Source organism: Lethenteron reissneri, chromosome 45 (assembly GCF_015708825.2).
Source record: "Lethenteron reissneri isolate LAM-NWPU_2019-01 chromosome 45, ASM1570882v1, whole genome shotgun sequence".
Lineage (NCBI taxonomy): Eukaryota > Metazoa > Chordata > Hyperoartia > Petromyzontiformes > Petromyzontidae > Lethenteron > Lethenteron reissneri.
The window spans coordinates 3,374,579-3,394,197 of record NC_083823.1 but is presented as its reverse complement, the minus strand read 5'-3'; the positions used below and the strand labels follow the sequence as shown (position 1 = coordinate 3,394,197).

General features: G+C 47.9%; 1 protein-coding gene across 6 annotated transcripts in view; it reads left to right on the top strand.

The window, feature by feature from the left end:
- Positions 1-19,619, top strand: part of LOC133353936 (serine/threonine-protein phosphatase 2A regulatory subunit B'' subunit beta-like) — a 90,545-nt gene that overhangs the window by 32,723 nt on the left and 38,203 nt on the right. The window contains exon 1 of one of the 6 annotated variants that reach the window (XM_061570457.1): positions 12,976-13,261. The exons of the other annotated variants lie outside the window; for them this stretch is intronic. Coding sequence (XP_061426441.1) covers positions 13,127-13,261 — 135 coding nt within the window. The 5' untranslated portion in view covers positions 12,976-13,126. Of the gene's footprint in view, positions 1-12,975; positions 13,262-19,619 lie in introns of those variants that run through there. 6 annotated transcript variants of the gene reach the window in all.

Sequence of the window (19,619 nt, the reverse complement as noted above, 5' to 3'; positions counted from 1 at the left end):
GTTACAAATCTTGGAATGATTGAGTCTCTTATAGATTCTGCACATTCATACCACTGTACATTCTACAGGGGAGGGCGGTGTTGCTGCAGTGGTTAGCGCACGATAGAAATGAACCCCATTGGTACCTCATTTGCCAGTAAAAAAAAAAGATAATTGGTTTTTTACCCTTTTATCTGGCAACAAAACTGATACCTTTTTTACGAGGAGTCATGTTTGCATTGACCACAATACCTGCAGTCATAATGCAAACAAAAAACATAACTCTGAAGTTGATTGGTCCACACCCGAGACAGCTTTCCTTAGAGCCTAGTCTCACATGGGTTGGACCAGATGACGCCAAAAGGCTCTAAGGAAAGCTGTCTCGGGTGTGGACCAATCAACTTCAAGGACATTGCATTCATTATCAGAGTTATGTTTTTTGTTTGCATTATGACTGCAGGTATTGTGGTCTATGCAAACATGACTTCTCGTAAAAAAGGTGTCAGTTTTGTTGCCAGATAAAGGGTAAAAAACCAATTATCAGAAATGAACCCGTTCACCTGAGTTCATTTACGGGCCATGGCTGAAATCCAGAGCGAGTGATATCTGAAACGGTTCTGGGCATCTAATGCATCAAATGAAGTATGGTCAAACAACCTTGAACGACAAAGACAACTTGAGGAGGCCTTCATCCAACAGTGGGTCGATCATGGCTGATGATTATAATGATGATGATCCAGGAGAGGATCACCAAGTCCTAAGATCATTTTCAGCAGGGTCTTGAATAGGGATATTTGGCAAATTTCACGTTCATCTACGTATGAACTTCTTTTGCACTCTACGTAGTCAACCGCGCTAATCGGAGGTGCAGAGGAAGGACAACAAACTAAACACAAAACTCAGTTCTAAAGAAATGAGTTTTCAATCTAGATTCTCTTTTTTAAATGACGTAAGCGAGAAAACCGAAGTAGATATAAAAAACCCACCACTTACACGACAATATAAACGCTCGATTGGAACCGCGCGCACGGGTTCACGAACCCGCTTGCTGTACTGCCACCGCCTGGCCACTTCGTAGCACAGCGGGCACTCGCGAGTTCAAAAAATAAATCCGCCCCGATCGACGCGACCCCCTTTGCTCGCAGAGTTGCGCGCGCGCGCTCCAGCGTGCCCGTTGGCTGCCCGCGTTTCTCCACCTCGTGCCCCCGATAGCAGCCGTGAGTGGTCGGCAACTCCGAAGGGCCCTGCCTGACCGAACAGCTGCCCTCCCTCGCTGCTTAGGCCCTGCTGTCGCTCAGCACGGCCCACAGAGCCCCCCCCCCCCCCCCCCCACAGCTGTCTCTCTCTCCCTTTTTCTGGCCCGCGAGTAAGTTTGTTTGGATTGCTCGGTATGTGTTTTTGCAGCACATTCTGGTGTCGCCCAAGGACTATTTTAGTTTCCTGGTTGTAGTGTTATTCTTATTGTTACTTTTATTGAAGCATCTCCTCTGCATCACGGTTTTTGTGCCGTCCCCCGTGGAACAATCCCCTCCATATTAGGACGTGGCGCATTTGACCCAAGTCACCCGGAATTTGCTCGGTCTCATCAGAGCTCGCGAGCTAAGCAGGTTTTGAGCCTGGTTATTAGAAGGGGAGTCGTTCAAGGCTACATGATTCTGCACAAATAAAGTGCCTTGTTAACATACCCTGCAGTGTGGACACGGCCCTCGCCGCAAAGAGCTGTTTTTATTCTCAAGTGTGGTGCTTGGATGGGTGACCACCAAGCATTGAATACAAGTTCGAGGCAGCTGCTGGGCTACTTAGTAGGCAGTTTCAGTTTTCAGTTTTTCAGTTTCATGTATTAGGTATAGCCCTGTGAGCCATTCGGCTCTTGAATCGGGTGCAACTGCAACAAACAAAAACATGAACAAGAAACAGAGAGGGCAACACAACAAAATCCATTGTTGTACTGTATTATGCTCCCACATCTATGCTCCCCGCCTTCACCAGCCCACACTGACCAGGTTTGGGGAAGTTCAGTTTGAGGGGAGGCTCTCATCCAGCAGTGGAGTGACAAAAGGGATTTAAATACATCCTTACATGATTGAACTTGAAATGTGACTGACTCCCCTCCCCCCTCTTTCCCCCTTCATTCCCCAAATGAAATGGCATCTGACTCACGTACCACATTCACTCTTCGGCCCTACACGTCCGCTTTGGCTGTCTGTCCAAGCCGCCTATCCCGCTATGCATCACTCACCTGTCGCGGAAGCTGTACACACCCCCCCCATGCCCTGTGGTTGGATCAATAAAAAATAATTTACCAAAACAATTTAAATCCTTACACATGTATTAAGTATTCAAAGTAAATTTTGATTTAAAGCTTTCGTGACTGCAGGGATTCATATTATTGGTTCTTTCGGAGAAGTCACGTAGAAGGGAAATAATTAAATAATATAAATATAAAACAATAAAAATTCTCATGACGTTTCGACTGCAACACAAGCAATCTTCATCAGGTGTGAAATCCACAGCAATTTTTTTTTCTTGCTGTGGATTTCACACCTGATGATGATTGCTCGTGTTGCAGTCGAAACGTCGTGAGAATTTTTTTTATATTTATATTATTTTATTATTTCCCTTCTACGTGACTTTACCGAAAGAACCAAGAATATTCAAAGTAAGTTTACAGAACAGCACCAGGTAGGGGAAAACATTGGCACCGGTTGTTCAGTTCTGTCTGAAATGGAAAAGTAAAAATGTGGCGATTAGCTGTGACCACCGGCCTGCCGGCCCCGCGGTACTGCGGACGCCTTGCAATCGGAAGGTTACGAGTTCTAATCCTGGTCGTGGGTTCACTCGGCCCAACATCCTTGTGAGGCCGATAAAAACGAGTTGCCCTGTAGATGGACTCGGCAACCGCCACGGGGCTGCAGAATTTCCACCTCTCTGAGGGCCAGTGAATGGGGAAGGTGAGCAACAATGCGTCATAATCAGAATCTTTCTAAGGACCGAAGGAATCCGATGAGCTACGAAGCTCTTTATCCACCGATGTTCGAGTAGGGGCGGGGTCATTACTTTGAGCGGGAACTCTCTTGGACTTTGGTGAACACCGAGAAATGACGGCGCATTTTCCGTGCGCTTGGCGGCAGACGAGGGGGGGGGGGAGGTGGTGGTGGAACTCGCTGCTCTTGGCTTTGCTGTCAAGGCTGGTAGCGTTTTCTGGTTTGGTGACCTCTGCGAAGAGAGAGAGAGAGGGGGAAAAAAAACGGGGTGAAGAATTTGACCCCCAGCGCAAAAAAGCTTTCGAGGAGTTCTTAAAGCGTGTTATGAAATGGCCGGCATGATTTGAGCAGTAAAAATAGATACAGAGCCGAGCTGCGCGCGCGTGTGCGTGCGTGTCCGCGCGTGTGCGAGAATGTGCGTGGAGCGGTGGCGCAGTGGTCGGCGCACTACGCCCATGAACCGAGAGGTCCGAGTTGGTTTCCAGGCCAAGTCTCGCTTGACTGGCGAGTGGAATCTGAACCTTTGCTTGGACTCCCCCCCCCCCCCCCCTACGTTGACTCGGCCTGAGACGTTTCACCCGGCATCGGTGGCAGACAAACACACAAACAGTGGCAGGGTGTCGTGGTGGCTGCCACACCACACACCCGCCGTGCGCTGCGGTGCCGGCCTTAACGGGTGCTCGCGGCCGAGAGGACTCGTCCCAGCAGTCTTCGCGCGAGATTTTTGCGCTCCAGTGGAATGGCTGAAATGCACCGTGCTCGTCGTTTGCAATGGAAACATTGGCTGGCACGGCGTCACCAAAAAAAAATCATCACAGTTAGATTTGGACGTTGGCCAGCGTCGTGCTAATTGGTCCATTTTTCTCTCTCTCTCTTTGTGCGGTGTGCGCGCGTTTGTGTGCGCGTGAGCTTTGTTTCAATAACGCATTTCTAATGCGTTTGCGGAAAGTGGAATTAGCTGGGCAAGATGGAACAGCTGGAGATAAGACGAGAATCCCAACGTTTGTGCCATTGCGCAACCTAGGCGGCAAAACTGCTTAAGTACCCCCCGCGAAAAGTTTAGTGTTATTTTTATTTTTTTACAATTATTTTAAATTTGCAAACGACGTCATTGACGCGCGTGTGTGTATAATATAGACGTTTCGTTTGATATCGGTTATTGTGTGTATGATATTTGCATGTGAAATTTGCCAAAATATTTTTTGGATCGCTCTTACATAATGTGTACAGTATGTGTGTCATAAATTAAATCTATCCAGAACGGTAAATCACCATATGTGGGGGTCGTAAAATGTATATATAGAGACTTTAGCCAGTTCCTAGCGAAGCCAAGCTAAATTAAGTTGGATCATTCCTTAGATTTTGCTTTCACTGCGGTCATTCATAGCTGCGCGTAGACCATCAACGCAGCACGCCTGCTTTAATTTCAAGGGACTGAAATATGGATTTGAAGGCAGGATCTCAACAATGCTGACTTTCCATATTCATGAAAATCTCTCTCCCTCACTCGGCCGATGTGATTGGTCGGTATGGCAGCGTTGGAGCAAGTATTGCTTTTTACACGCAACGTTGTTGCCACAAATGAAACCCACAATACCTCGCTGATCTCGCCAAGGAGCATCAGCCGTCACGCGAGCTGTGGTCATCCTCGCATCGGCTTTTGGCTGGCCATCGAACAGAGACGGTCACGGCATCGAGCACTTTCAGAAGCGCTTCTGCAGCCGTCTGGAACGCTCTTCCGATATTAGGAAGCCACTGGAGCAATGCACTTTTAAATCTAGATCGAAAACTAATTTCTTCAGAACTGCTTTTTGTGTTTAGTTTATTGTCCTTTGCCCGCACCTCTGATTAACACGGTTGGCTACGTACTCTGCGAAAGAAGTTCAACATCCATAATACACTGGGGCACATTTCAATACGAAACGTATCGCAGTCGAAGGTAAGACACGAGGTGAAAGACACGTCCTTCCGAAATTCTCACAGTGAGCAGTCTGTCGCATCACGCCAGGGAATGGTCCTGGAAGATGATACCGCAGAACCACAGCAAAACGTACAACAAACACACCATGTTAATAAATCATTGCACTTTTTAATGGGTGGAGCAGTGTGCGGAGTGGTTAACAAGCACTGTGCTATGAATCTGACGTGCCTGAGTTAGACCACATGGCTAACGTCAGTGGTGAGTGATTTCTGAACTGGTCTCGACCCCGCCTCCCCTCATTCCCATTCACCAACCCTTACGAACCAGAATGGTGAAGTATGGCCAATACAACTCCCATGACTGACATCAGTGAAAGTCCACGTCAACTTTTAGCTTGGTTTATGCAGTAGTCGTTTTAGTTGATCTTGCGAAAGTATTTCATTGATACTATAATGTTATTGTGTCACTGGTGAAGTTATTGAGTCGTTTAACTTGTCTCATGTGACACGCATGGGTATGTGGAGCATGCTGAAACGAGAGCGGCTTCAATTCAAACGGTATTTACACATCCGCAATGCAGGCGGCCAAGGTGCAAACGTTTTTTTAACGCGAACGGCCGCGGCAATTTAAACGGCACCGTTAATTACGGGAAGTTTCCGCGTAGGAAATGTTTTCCCCCTTTGGGGGGGTTTTTTTTTGTCGGAGGGATATTTTTGGGACCCGCTCTGTGCTGCCTAAAGCGTGGTGTGCTGATAATGTCAGCTGATATTATTACAACAACTCGAAGCCGGCGTGGCAGGTGTGTGTGTCAGTGCATTTACGAAAATAACACTCTGCCCCCTCAGCCATCCCTCTCTCCCACTAACCAAAGACAAAAGCCAAAGATCCCCCGTATAGCCTTATCAGACTGTCAGAGCAAGTGCTGTCAGTGAGCACTCACGAAGTCCGGCACGGTGTGCGAAGGGGTGGGTGGCCAGCACCATGCCGGGCCGACTTTGATTCCCCAGTGGCGATGTTTACACACCGCGCCAGGTACTCATTTGAGGCCAAGTCAACTTGGGGAAGGCCCAGGACTGGTTCAGATAACCGTCACTGTTGTTGGCCCTGAGCGGGAATCGAAAGCTGGGTCGCTGGGTTCACAGAGCAGCGTAGCGGCTAACCGCTACACCGCCGCTCTCCCATCCCACCACTATCACCACTACCACCAGCACCCTGCTGAACTCCCCCCTTCAACGACTCGGGTCCCAGTCTCCTGGCACAACCCCAACAATCCCCACTCCGGCCAGCATAGGTTCGGGCTCTTGCTTTTTGTTTCGTATTTTCCCCAACGTGCTATCCCGATCGTGTTATTTGCGTCACTAGACGAAGAATCCGTCGGCAATCCTCGCAGAGCCGTGCAGCTGCCTGTGTTGGAGAACGGCGTTCCGGAAGTGGATATCACGAAACAAGTTAAGAGAGGCCTACGAGGAGGCAAAACCTTCCCGCCTACGCCGCCACGTGGGTTTGTGTTCGTTGCATGATAGTGAAACGTATATATTTAATTCGGAGAGCTGCAATTTAGTCAAATAAAGCACAGAACCAGATCTGCTTTGATGGTTTTTTTTTGCACAGTCATTGGTTGACTGTGCTGAGACCATCAACTTACCACACTTGAGAACCCGGTTGCACCACAGATGGTTAAAACCCGGAGTCAAAACCCAGGACCTCATATTCCACCGTAGCGCTCTAAACCTCTGAGCCACCCGACCACTTCTCAGGCGAGTGCAGTCCGATAACCACTGTGACACTGCCGCCATCATACATTTATTCATGTCTGCATATTTAATGTTTTTTAATACCAAGTATGCTACAGATTTGAGTTTCGAGGAGTTCCATACGGCAAAGAGATGTTCTAAAACTCCTTCATGTCGTGAATTCGGGGGTACATCCCCAGAACTGATCAAGTAGTCACTTCAATAGGCCTCTACCTCGACACCGCTGTGCCACGTATCGGTCGTCTGACCTGTTAACGTACGCTTACATCGGAGTCATTATCGCTAGGCTAAGCCGAGTGGCACAGCAAGAAGTACTGAGCGAGTACCAGAGAGCGTGCGACAGTGTGTGTCTGGGCAAGGCAAAGAGAACGATTGGGAATTGTTCACCATTCCATCATCCGTCGTGGTGACTGATTGACAACTGCGGACATAGCTGTGGTTGGGAGGCAGTGCTAGTCGGGCGCTGTTAAAGATCGCGATACCATAAAGAGAATTAATCAGATTTCACTTTCAGTCACTACTTGTATATTCCATCACGTGAACCAGCATTGAAATAAACTCCGTGAAGGAGTATTGATATTATTTCTAAAGTTTTTTTTTTTAAATAAATGATTTAGAAATATCTTCTTGGTTCTTTCGGTAAAGTCACGTAGAATGGAAATAATAAAATAATAATAAAACATAATAAAATAATTCTCACGACGTTTGTTTTATTTTTATTATTTTATTATTTCCATTCTACGTGACTTTACCGAAAGAACCAAGAAGATGAATCCCTGCAGTCACGAAAGCTTTAAATCGAGATATAGAAATACTTTGTATGAACGCTTGGAATTTGCACTATGAGCCAGAAAGGGGAACATGTGAATCTGGCAACGAATGCAAATTGAGCTACAATTTTGTACTGGCTATGAAGAAAAGTCAAAGTGTGCTTGGGTGGGATCACGTTGCTAGAAAGGATTTGTAAGCTGCTTGACAGGATGGCGATGGAAATGCTGCAACCAAAGGAGAGAATGCACCCAGGAGGAACAACCACCGCAATTGAGATTGTGCGATGAGATCACATCCCGCGCTGGAACGCGGGATGAGATTTCGGAGCTCGACGCTCGAGTCAAAGTTTCACGTCACAAACGCAATGGGCGTGATCGGCGCTGCTCGGCTCTACCGGTGGACCCGATCGAGTGGAGGGAATTCCACGTTACTGTGACAGGGACCATCTCGCCACGGTGGTGAGATGTGTTAACTACCTCGCCTGGTGCACATGAGGTGGGTTCGATCCCTACCCTTACGCCTGTTGTATATTTGGAGTTCGCATGTCTCGGGGTCCTCCGGTTTTATTTTTTCCCCTCCACATGTAAAAACTTGCGTTTATTATTTGGGTTCTGTATATTTCCACCTGAGAAGCCACTTCTTTGGGGCTGTCATTTGTGGGCAAATCACTTCTGAAATAGAGCCATATAGCCCGGTGCGCCTAACCTGGTAAAATTCAAAACTAGTTTTAGTTTTTTTAGATGGAATAATAGCGTCACAGGACCATGAGGAGGCTTGACAATAACACCATGATGATGATGAAAATAAAGTATGTTGTGATGACGTTGGCGGTGGTGCACAAGCACAAACAACAACAAATGCAACGCATTCGTTGATAGCGCTGCCTTAAAAGGATAAATGTACAATAAGCAACGTTTCTGGCCTATTATAAGTTATTCATTTTCAAGGCCACACAGCGTTATTTTGAAACGTAATGTAACTTGGTGGTGGCTATGGTGACACAGCGGGTCTTTAAAATCCACTTCACAGCAGGTGGCACACTCCGCCTAATCTCTCCAAGAATAAAAGCGTCTGCCAGCTCCGACGAGCGTGGGGCGATGCTCATCTCTGTGTCGGTGATGGAATGGAAATTCCACATTCCCCCGAGGATTGCCCCCCCCCCCCCTTGACCTGTCACCGAGTGATGGTCGTTTGCATCAACCTGGAAGGGATGATGCGTCGAGTGAGCCGCAATTGTGTTTTTCCAACTCTCGCAGCCTTCGGCTTTTGCACGTGGAGCAACCTTGCCACAGCGGCACATCTTTAGCCGCCCCTCCCAGCAAAAATTTGACAATAATTTATTTAGAACTGCCTTTTGCACGTTAGTTTGTTGTCCTTCCCCCCCGCACCTCCGATTAGCGTGTACGGTGCGAAAGAAGGTCTACATACATACATAGACTCATACAGAGACCCATAGACTCACACAGAGACCCATAGACTCACACAGAGACACAGACTCACGCAGAGACCCATAGACTCACACAGAGACCCATAGACTCACACAGAGACACAGACTCACACAGAGACCCATAGTTTGTTGTCCTTCCCCCGCACCTATTAGCACGGTTGGCTACGTATGGTGCGAAAGAAGTTGTACATAAGTACATACAAAACGTCAGCTGCGATGGGAATTTAATGGTCAAATTTGTGCAAATCGTCCGTTTAACGCAGTGCCACCGAGAAAACGCAGCACCCGACGTTAAAGCTTCAGAGAAACAAGGAAGAAAATTCCGGCGTTGCGCACAAATCCTGTAAAACGTCGTTTGTTCTCGGAAGTTTGTCTTTATTCGCGGTAATAATTATTTAAATGTATGATACGCATTCCATCCTAGGATCCTAATGCGCAATGCATGACAAGGAAGAAACAAAAACAGAACCAGGGCCAACTGACCAAGCTGAAGAGGGAAGGCCACTTTAAAGAGAGCGGTTTTCAAGGCAGACTCAAAGTTACCGACTGCGATTGCCTAATTTCAAGTGGTGAGGTGTTCCATATTTCGATTTAAAGCTTTCGTGACTGCAGGGATTCATCTTCTTGGTTCTTTCGGTAAAGTCACGTAGAAGGAAAATAATAAAATAATAATACAACATAATAAATAATTCTCACGACATTTCGGCCACAACGCAAGCAGCCGTCCTCAGGTGAGGAACAGGTCTGTTCTTCACCTGAGGACAGGTCTGTTCTTCACCTGAGGACGGCTGCTTGCGTTGTGGCCGAAACGTCGTGAGAATTATTTAAATATGTTTTATTTTATTATTTCCCTTCTACGTGACTTTACCGAAAGAACCAAGAAGGTGTTCCATAGTTTGTGATGTCACGCTAACAAAAGCCCGATCACCAAAAGAGCGCAACCGAGACCTGGGAGTGATGAGCAGCTGGAGATTAGAATATGTTAAGGATCTTGATGGAATATAAATGTATTAGTTCCTACAAGCAATATGGGGTGAGCCCCTGTTAAAGCCCTATAGGTAAGATAGCAGTATCTTAAAATCCACTCGGAATTTAACTGGTCGTGCAAACTGCGTGACATCTGACGTCACAGTTGGTGTCGCGCGTGGCATGACGTCATTGGGAGTGGAGGCGCTCGAATTGGCGCGTGACGTCATCACCTTGGCCCAAAAGACTTGTCTGCCAAACGCTGTTTTTTTTTACTCCCAAGTTTTGGGTAACGCCGATTGTTCATTTGGCTGGATTATACAGGGTGTTTAAAAAATATGGACCCGATTTGAAATCGCTATATTTTTGAAATTGGGTCCATCTTTTTGAAACGCCCTGTATTATATATTATTTTGGTTGCTCACCCCTGATAATAGGGCAAGTCCTTAATAGTCACACAACTTGAAAACTAAACTTTTAAATTATATCGGATCATCTTTATAAGCGATGTCGCGTTCCTCCTGGACCAACCCCCATGCCGTAGAAAGACAGCCGGGCAGAGCTAATGCATAAACACTTCCAAACTGGGTTGGAAAACATAAAAATTTACAACGGCCAAAGAAGAAAAAGCTAAACTTTCCGATGCGCCCTCCCCATGGCAGCCAAAGTCACCCTGAAGTAACTTTGCCTGTCATTCCTGAACACTTGGTACAGTCTGTGCGGGCATATGTTTTTTTCTTTTGAAGCCCGTGGATTTGTCCAAACCTCCTCCCCCCCCTTCACCCTGTTGCTGTCAGAGGTTCTTGGAGCCACATGGTACAGCCCAAAAAGCAGGGGTGGCTTTACGTTTTTTATTTTTAGTACAGTGCTGTTACTATTCTTGCTTCTTAGCCACTCCTACCGAACGAACACCCTTGGCGCTCTCACACAACACACGGACGCGCACGGCTCTCGCTGTGGTGTTGAAGAAAGGCGTGCGAGGAAACGACGAAGATCGCGACGTTCCATCGGGGAGCTCAGATTCCACGAGCGGAGTGATTTCTACTCGAGGAGCTGCGCGTCGTTGTTCTGACAAGAATCCCGCAAGTGTTCAAGTGTTCCGCCTTGCTTGCGTATATCGGTTTTTTTTTATTTTACTTCTTTTTTTTCTTGCAACTTTCGTTACATTTGTATTGTAAGCGTAGTTTTTGTTTGAAGTCTGTTCTGACATTTTACTAGCTGCATTTCTACAAGTCAAATAATATTCGGCATTTTTCCTCCGCTCATTTTTTCCACCCCCCCCCCTCTCCACCACCTCTCAGTTATGATGTCTTTGTAAAAATAATTCACCGCGAGTATTATGAACACAGTATTAACGCTGGCAAACCGTTGCACGGTCCCGTTGCTTTTGGCGAAGAAGAAGCCGCTTGTTGGATTCCAGAGATTTTCCGTGCGTTGATGGGAGCCTGGGAACAACAGAGTTGTGTCAGCTCCTGTCCCTCCGTCTCATTCACTTGTGCCGGCCGCGACCGCACAAACGATGCTTCAACTTTCAAGCCACCTGCCGTCACTCGCTGCGCCGTTGCTCACTCGGTCTGTTTACTCGGTGTAAGCGGCTGACAGCGCTGTGCGCAACACTCTTTTCGGTCGGACGCAACTCTGCCACGATGCACGCCACTCTTTGATTTTGCGGTAAGGAGTGCCGCTTGTCTTGCCGCGTCGACGATCACCCTTGAAGATTTCGGCTATCGCTGCAAAACGTTGCCGGCCGTTGCGCCCAAAGGACTCGAACGATCTCTTCACCCCAACGCCGGTGACGGCCTTTGTTCGAACTCGAGTTCAACGAGAACACGTCTTCTCGTCGTTGTTGCTGGACGAAAATCCACGCGGGAATATTCTTGCGTTTTCCACGACCTCGCCAGGGTTTTTCATCGAAGCTCATTCACGAAGTCAAGTCGTGACGTGAGTGAAGTAGACACATTTTTTTCTTCCATTTTTAGAAATCTTAAAATTTCAGTTATGTGTCAGTGATCCGTATTTGTGTTGAGCGCAGCTTTAAACTTTTGACAGTATTTATTTTAGCATGGTCCATTTTAAGAGGCGATTTGGAATCAAACATTCTTCTGTAGTTTGTAATTTTTGTTACAAATAAAACGGTATTTTAATAAGTTTAGAAATACATTTCTCATTCTTTTCTTTAGTTGATCCGATCAACAAGCAAAGAAATAACTCTTGTGATAAAGGTCTTGCAGTGATTTATTATTTAACACTTTTATTTATAAGCAATTTGCTTTCCTTTTTGTCTTTCCATAAATTTTATTAATATAATAACAATATTTCAATAATACATTTTCATATATTGATTAGAATATATGCATTTAAATGCTACGTTCATAATATAATTTTAAATAATTGTTTTAATATCGCTATCATCATTCTGCGAACTTTTACGCCGACTCAAATTGCGAGCGACCCTTAACGCAGACCGGGACGCAAAATTGCGAGTTTAAAAAATCGAGGGAAAGATCAATAAATCTGTAGCAACGCTGTGTTGTTGTTTTTAGCTGTCCCTGAACATCTGCTTGGTATTATTATGAGCAATAACAACAACGATCCATTCTGGGGCACATCCAATTGATTTCGAGACAACGCCAAACCTTTCGTTTTTGTATACGTTTTACATCACGCGCGCCTGCGTGTATATGCTCGCGTCCGTATCGCGTAGCACTCACTTTGAACGTACAAACGCATTGTTCTCTCTTAAATTCCTGCGACTCTATCTGCACTTGACACCAGCAGTGTTAGCGCGAGGTGGTTCAACGGCAAGATAAACTGCAGCATCGGCAACAGCAGCAAGCAATAGGTGCAGCGGTAAAATCGGCAACAGAAGCACAGTTGGCGCAGCAGCAACAGAAAGCAACGAGCATTGGACGCAACAGGAGGAAGCATAAGCAGTTGGCAGTTGGCACAGCAGAAGCAGTCGGATCAGTCAAATCTGCTCGTGCAGCCGAAGACAAAAACCATCGCAACCAAACGCCCGAATTTTTCTAAATATTTTTCTGAATTAGATTAATATTATCTGCCGAACGTCCGCCGGCAAATCCGACTCTGGGTGACGGCGGAACGGGGGTGGTGGTGAGGACGAAGAGGAGGAGGAGGAGGGGGGAGGGAAAGAGGGGAGGGATAAGAGACTCGACGTCGAACGACGGGCGACGATCGGGCCGCCGTGCCGAGGAGGAGGGAGCGGGACTCCGACCCTGCCGCGAGCACGGAGAGGGGGGCCACGCGGGGGGGCGCGGAGAAGCGGGGGCGGCACGCGGGCGCGATGATGATCAAGGACAGCGTGTCGCTCCGCCAGGACCCCGACCTGCGCGGAGAGCTCGCGTCGCTCGCCCGCGGCTGCGACTTTGTCTTCCCGTCACGCTTCAAGAGCCGACTGCGGCTTTACCGCCAGCTGCAGGTAACGGTGGACCCGGTTGCCGCACGGAAGTGACCCCTCCCCCCGGGGGGATTTTAGGAAGAGATGGTGGTGGCAGGAATGAGTTGGGGATGAGCAGGTTTTGCGACAGGAGGCACACATGTGCAGGCATGGATGCTGGGGAGCGCGGGGGCATAGTGTAAGCAACTTGGAAGTTAGCGATCGGCAGTAATGGCCCCGTGATGACCCCGCTTATCGTGAGACATCGGGCGGCTTGCAACATAAGCGCGCAAAGCATACCTGATGTATTACATGTGGTAATACAGAATGTGCTGGCAGATATGTGGTGCGGTGGTTACCGCACTCTATTGTGAACCTGTCAACCTAGGTTGTATTCCTGGCCATGACTAAACACCGGTTCAAAGCAAGCTTCACAAACCTGCACTATCCAGTATGATGAAGTATGGTCCAGCAACCCCTCCCCCCATAACCGACACGGTACAGGGAGGCCTTCACCCAAAATTGGTTGACAAAGGCACTGAAAACGATGATGAGGTTTGGGATCGCACTGCACACGAGGGGGGTGGTGGTGGCACCAGCACCAGAGGCTTGTCCTCCACAGTGCCCGGTGTCTGCACATCTCACCAGCTACTCGATCCCTCGTTTAAGGCAGAGCACGCGCGGCCGGTTAATCAAATACAGACATTTGGGATTGCAGTACAGTGCAATGTACCTATTTATTTTGAACTTTTTTCGCACCGTACGTAGCAAACCGTGCGAATCGGAGGTGCGGGCGGGGTGGAAGGACAACAAACTAAGACACAAAAAGCAGTTCTGAAGAAATGAGTTTTCAACCATTTAAGTGGCAAATTAACTTTTGCCATTACCAGTCCAGATATTCACCACTGATATTAGCCGTGAGCGGGGAATTGAACTCGGGTCGTTGGGTTCAATAACCACTACCCCACCGCAGCACCACGTGTGCACACGTTGGGAGTGTGATGGCTGTGGGCTGTTAACGAGCACTGCAATTCCAGCTCGCGACCACAACAAGCTTACAAGGAGTGAGCTTTACAGTGGCGTGACAAATCACCCCTTCAAGCTGCCTCCTAAGGGGCGTGAATGGCCTCATTGTGCTTTGGCCACGCCGATAAATTGCACGTCTGCGCGCAAAACGTGTTCCGTAACGAAACTTTACCTCGTGCGTGTTTTTTCCCGGCTTTCGGTGTCACCGAATACGCCTGGTGTGTGTGTTTGCGTGCGTGCGTGCGTGCGTAGTGGTGACGTAGTGGTTCGTGCAACGCGCTTCGGTCCTGGCGACCTGGGTTCGATTCCCAGCCATGTACGACAGTCGGTGGGAATTGGCATCCTGGGTCTCCGCTCAGTGGGGTCGTTCTTAAATGCGTGGAACAAAATCAGCAGCGCAGAAACAAAGGTGGCCTTGATCTATTGCTGGCCACACCACTCTATCATGTGCCATTCCAGCCTTAATACAAAATAACCATTGGCACCATTGTGAATAATTTAAGTAACGACGTGAATGATTATCAGCGAGTATATCTTTTGCATGTATGTTTAACTTCTTTCGCACAGCCGTACGTAGCCAACCGTGCTAATCGGAGGTCCATCACATATCCGTCCTTCCACGTAAAACGGAAGTGGTATTTTATTCCCACTTCCGGTTAACCACAAAGCCTTCTGGGAGTGCAAAATAGGTGCTCGCGAACAGCATTTGCCCACCACGATCTACCGTGCCACACACGGGGTCTTTGCCACTTTCTTTTGTGCTCTGCCAATGGGCAGTAGATTACGCGCATGTGCTATTATCCCAAGGCTGGGGTTAGATTCTCGCTTATGGATATGGGTGGCGTGTTTACACGTGTGCGCTCAATGTGTCCACGTCAAGGGTTTACAGCGGTGCCAGCCACCTTATTTTATTATTTCTACAGTTTTTTTTTTTCCTTTTGTGGGCCATGAGCAGAGCGGTGTGGCTCCATGCCTTATTTGTGCGCGCGTCACAACTATTTATGCCGGCACTCCTCCACATTGACCTTCCTGCACTCCCGTTGTGTTTTAAGACATCAGAGGTTGCATTGGGGAATGGGGACAACGGTGGATCGGAGATGTTACCTCCCTCGCCTACTATACAGGAGGTCGTAGGGTTCGATCTCGACCCCGACGCCTGCTGTATATTTGGAGTTTGCGTGTGTCTCCTTGTGGTGGCGTGGATTTTTCTCAGGGCCCTCCGGCTCTTCCCTCTGCATTTAGAGTCAACTTGCATGTATAGTAATTGGCTGCTATAAATGTCCACGTGATAAGCCACCTCTTTGAGCTATCATTTGTGATAGCCAGGCTGACTTCTGAAAAAGAGCTATGTAGCTCAGTTGGCCTTACCTGGTAAAATAAAATAAAAAATAGTTTAAATTTCGATTTAAAGCTTTCGTGACTGCAGGGATTCATATTCGTGGTTCTTTCGGTAAAGTCACGTAGAAGGGAAATAATGCAATAAAATGATTGCTTGTGTTGCAATAGAAACGTGAGAATTTTATTATTTCCCTTCTACGTGACTTTACCGAAAGAACCAAGAATATAAAAAATTGTTTCGTAAAAATGCACCACCGTTGCTCTAAACTTTTTGGAGGAAGGCCTGCCCGTGTCTCGCTCAGCAACTGTGGAGCTAATTGGCAAGGCGGTGTGTTGCAGGCCCCTTTTTTTTTGTTGTTGCTGCTGCAAGGCTTTGATCGGCTTAACGGACTTCTGAGTTGATACAACGAGCGGGGCTTCCAGTTGTGAAGCTGCGCGAGTTCAAGCCCTGACCTGGTTCCATTATCATTGTCATCATAATCATCATCACCACTTTCATCTTCACGACTTCCATCATCACCACCAACACTACCATCTTCATCAACATCATCGTCGCCAACATCATCATCACCACGGCCAGTAACTTAATTACCACCGTTATCACCACTGCCGTCATCATCATCATATTTGCAATCTTCATCATCCATCTGTTATTTGTTCAAAGAGAGGACAGCTGGGTGCTCTTGTTGTAGCTGCGCGAGTTAAGGGAAGACTGGTCCCTGTCATACTAACATGGAATACTCACCAAAGTCTCTAGAACCCTGTTACCCCCACCCACCCCCCGCTAACCCCCCCAACGGAAATGAATACCAATCACAGAGCAGGGAAGCCAAATGCAGAGAGAGAGGTGGGGGTAGATGGTGGTAAGCCAGAAGGGGGAAAAAGGCACAATTTTTCTTTCTCATATGGCTATGATTATACACCCGGCCATGCCCAAAGATGTAGCGTCTGTGCTCGCTACGTACGCGTTTCAACGCACGGGCGTATTTGCATCCGTGTGTCGTGCTCGCCCGAGCTTTTGCAAACACATCCAACGTAATCGCCTTTGCACAGTGCTGGCCAGCCCAGTTGTATTCCTCGTTACTGATTATGCATGTGGTTCTAGAGGCAAGGTAGAAATAAAGTAATGCCATGTTTGTGTTTTTTTTTCTTCGGAGAACACGACGTGTTTGTCTCGTTTGTGCCATTTTCTCCACAATTTTATCCCGAGCAGTGCATCCGATCCTGTTCGAGAATGGCCCACAGAAGGAGAGTGTGTGGTGGGGAGTAGTCTGAGATGAGACGGGGAGAGTGAGGAGAGTGTGTGGACAGACGGTAGATGTGAGGACAGGCAGGAGAGTGTGTGGAGGGTAGTTGCGGAGAGATGGGAGAAGTAGGCAAGCGGCGAGCGCATGGGTGACCTTTGGAGATGGTAAGGGTGATGTTAAACTAACTTGTCATGCATTACTCTCCAACACCACTCTTGCGCAGGTTTGTTTGCGAATGCCCTGAAGTCATCCCGTTATTTCTCATCCAAATCCCGCTCGGTGGAGCGACACAACACATCCTCCTGTTGTGGAGGAGTAGGGTGGTGGGGGGGGGATCAATTTAGGGAAGTCGTCAGTGGCGGTCCAGTGTACGGAGTGGGCTCTGTCATGGGAACGTGTGATTCTCACGTGAGCGCCGGTCTGACTTTCGCTGCGTGACTTCGATGCCGAGGCCCGGTACGTGACGTGGGTTCAAGCACCGGCGTTCTGCGCGCACCTAAATTTGGCTCGCGTAAAAAAAAAAACCTCTCTCAGCTCCCTTCCAAACTGTACGGGCGTCCCGACACAAAGGCGCCCTTATGAGTGGCGACTCGCCTCTTCACACTGGCCTCTCTCTCTCGGTGACACGCTGACTCACGCGGACCGACCCCCCCCCCCTCTCTCTCCGCGCGAGCCTCCATCTCTCGCCCGTGAGGCTTGCCAAGTCGGTGGAGGTCCCGTTTGTACCCGTTGTGTTTTTATCCAAAATCGGCCAAAGAAGTGGCCCCCTGTTTCGCTTGTTGGCATCGTCGCGGTGGTAAATAAATACGTGCGTGGCCTTTTATTTGCGCTGGGAGCCCTCGCTGAGTCTCGCGACTCTCTCTTTCTCTCAGGAAGGTCCTGCATTTGAATGTGTGGGCTGTTTCCTTAAAAGAAGGGTGAATCCCGAACCTCCCATTAGGACGGTTGGCTACGTGCGGTGCAAAAGGAGTTATACATTTATACATAAGTCTAGTTTGTTTTATCCATGTTTTTTCTTTTAATTGCAGATTTCTATTGAATAAATGAACCATCATCTCAAGTGTTCCCTTGCCCGGTTTAAATACTTTCTAAGTCCAATTTAAGAGCATTCACCTTGAACAACTTATGGGCGTGTAGATGTACATTTAAGATACTTTAAAGATGTGGGTAATACATTAGTGCATCAAATGATCGAGACTTTAATTCGAACAGAAATAGTGTCCACCTCTCCTGATCAGGAAGAATTGTTCCTTATATACTGCGGTGTCGGACGTAATCGGACGAACTGATACACCCTGGAATGACGATGGTGCAATCAGTTGAAACGTTCCTATGCCTTGACTTGAATAGGGAATGGTCTCTAGCGATGGCAGTGGAGTTTGAGTGGAAGTTGACTTGGGGTTTTGGAAGCACCTCGCATGAGTCGACTGAAATGGAAGAGGCATCGGTGCCAAGGAACAGGATGTGCAACCCTTAGCTGGTGGCCTCACTCGTGGTATATCCAGACCAGTGGTTCTTCTGAACCTGGGGTGCACGTGCCCCTTGGGGCTTCGAAATGCCCTTTCTGGGAAGGGGGGGGGGTGCGAGCCATGGCCAGATATTTTAGAAGGTAAATCATCGAAATACAAATTAAGCACGGGCACGTAAGTAAAGCTACAGTAAAACCTTGGATTGCGAGCATAATTCGTTCCGGAAACGTCTTTGTAATCCAAAGCACTCGTATATCAAATCACTCGTATATCAGGTGTGATCACGTGATGCTCGGCAGACAAAGCGTATACACGTACTGCTCGTGTTGCAAGACCTCGCTCGTTTATCAAATAAATATTTACTTAAAAAATTTGCTCGTTTTGCAAAACACTCGCAGACCAAGTTACAAGGTTTTACTGTACTTTGTTTCATCAAACCTATGTATTAATATTATGTTTTTTTACGATTGACAACCAAAGGGGGGGTGCAAGGCTGCAGTAAAGGATAAGAACCACTGCTCTAGACATACCTGCATATCCAGGAGTGGGCTGTTCTCCCTCTCGCGTGCCCATCACCGACTGACCCCCTTGACTCTTTTGACCCTGCCTCGCTTGAACTAATGTCGCCGCAGTGTGATAACTCCTCAAATTCAGCTTTATCTAGATCTGAATTGGTGGCTACTTGGGGTTTCAACAGAAGCTGAAGGCCCATAACAGGAAAATTGAGTGAGATAAGAGGGGGGGGGAGAGATAGACAGGAATTAATCCGTGGAGGATATTGACCAAGTGGAGAGCAGTTTTGCAGTTGCTTTGCGACTGGACGGGGAAGCCGGGGATCTGAAGATTGCGGTGATGTGGCCTCAGTTGATAGTTCAGTGAGCAGTCGGGCAGCTGAATTCTGGACCGTGTGGGGTTTGCATGTGATGGATTTGCCTAAGTTAGCATGCATAGGTGTCTTGCAATAAAACGTTATAACTTTTAAATGTTGACAGAAGAGGGCTCATTCCTTCCAGTCGCAAAGGGTCCCCCACCCAGCTGACGATCATCTCCTTTTGCGAGTGTAATTTGCCTTAACGGGCTCTCATCTGGTTACAATTACACACTGCCGGTGCCTGCCTAACAGGGAGAGCCTCTGGTTGCCACCATGTTTGTCTCGTAGCCGCCCCTGACGCGAGAGATCAGATGGTTCAGGGCAGGGACTGGGAACGTTCAAGGGTGACCTCAAACATTCCACCCCGGCCACTCTCCATCGCCACGCTCCACCGTGCAGCTGGCAAGGGACTTCTCGCAGCAGATGAAGGCACCTTGAGCTGGCGCGGT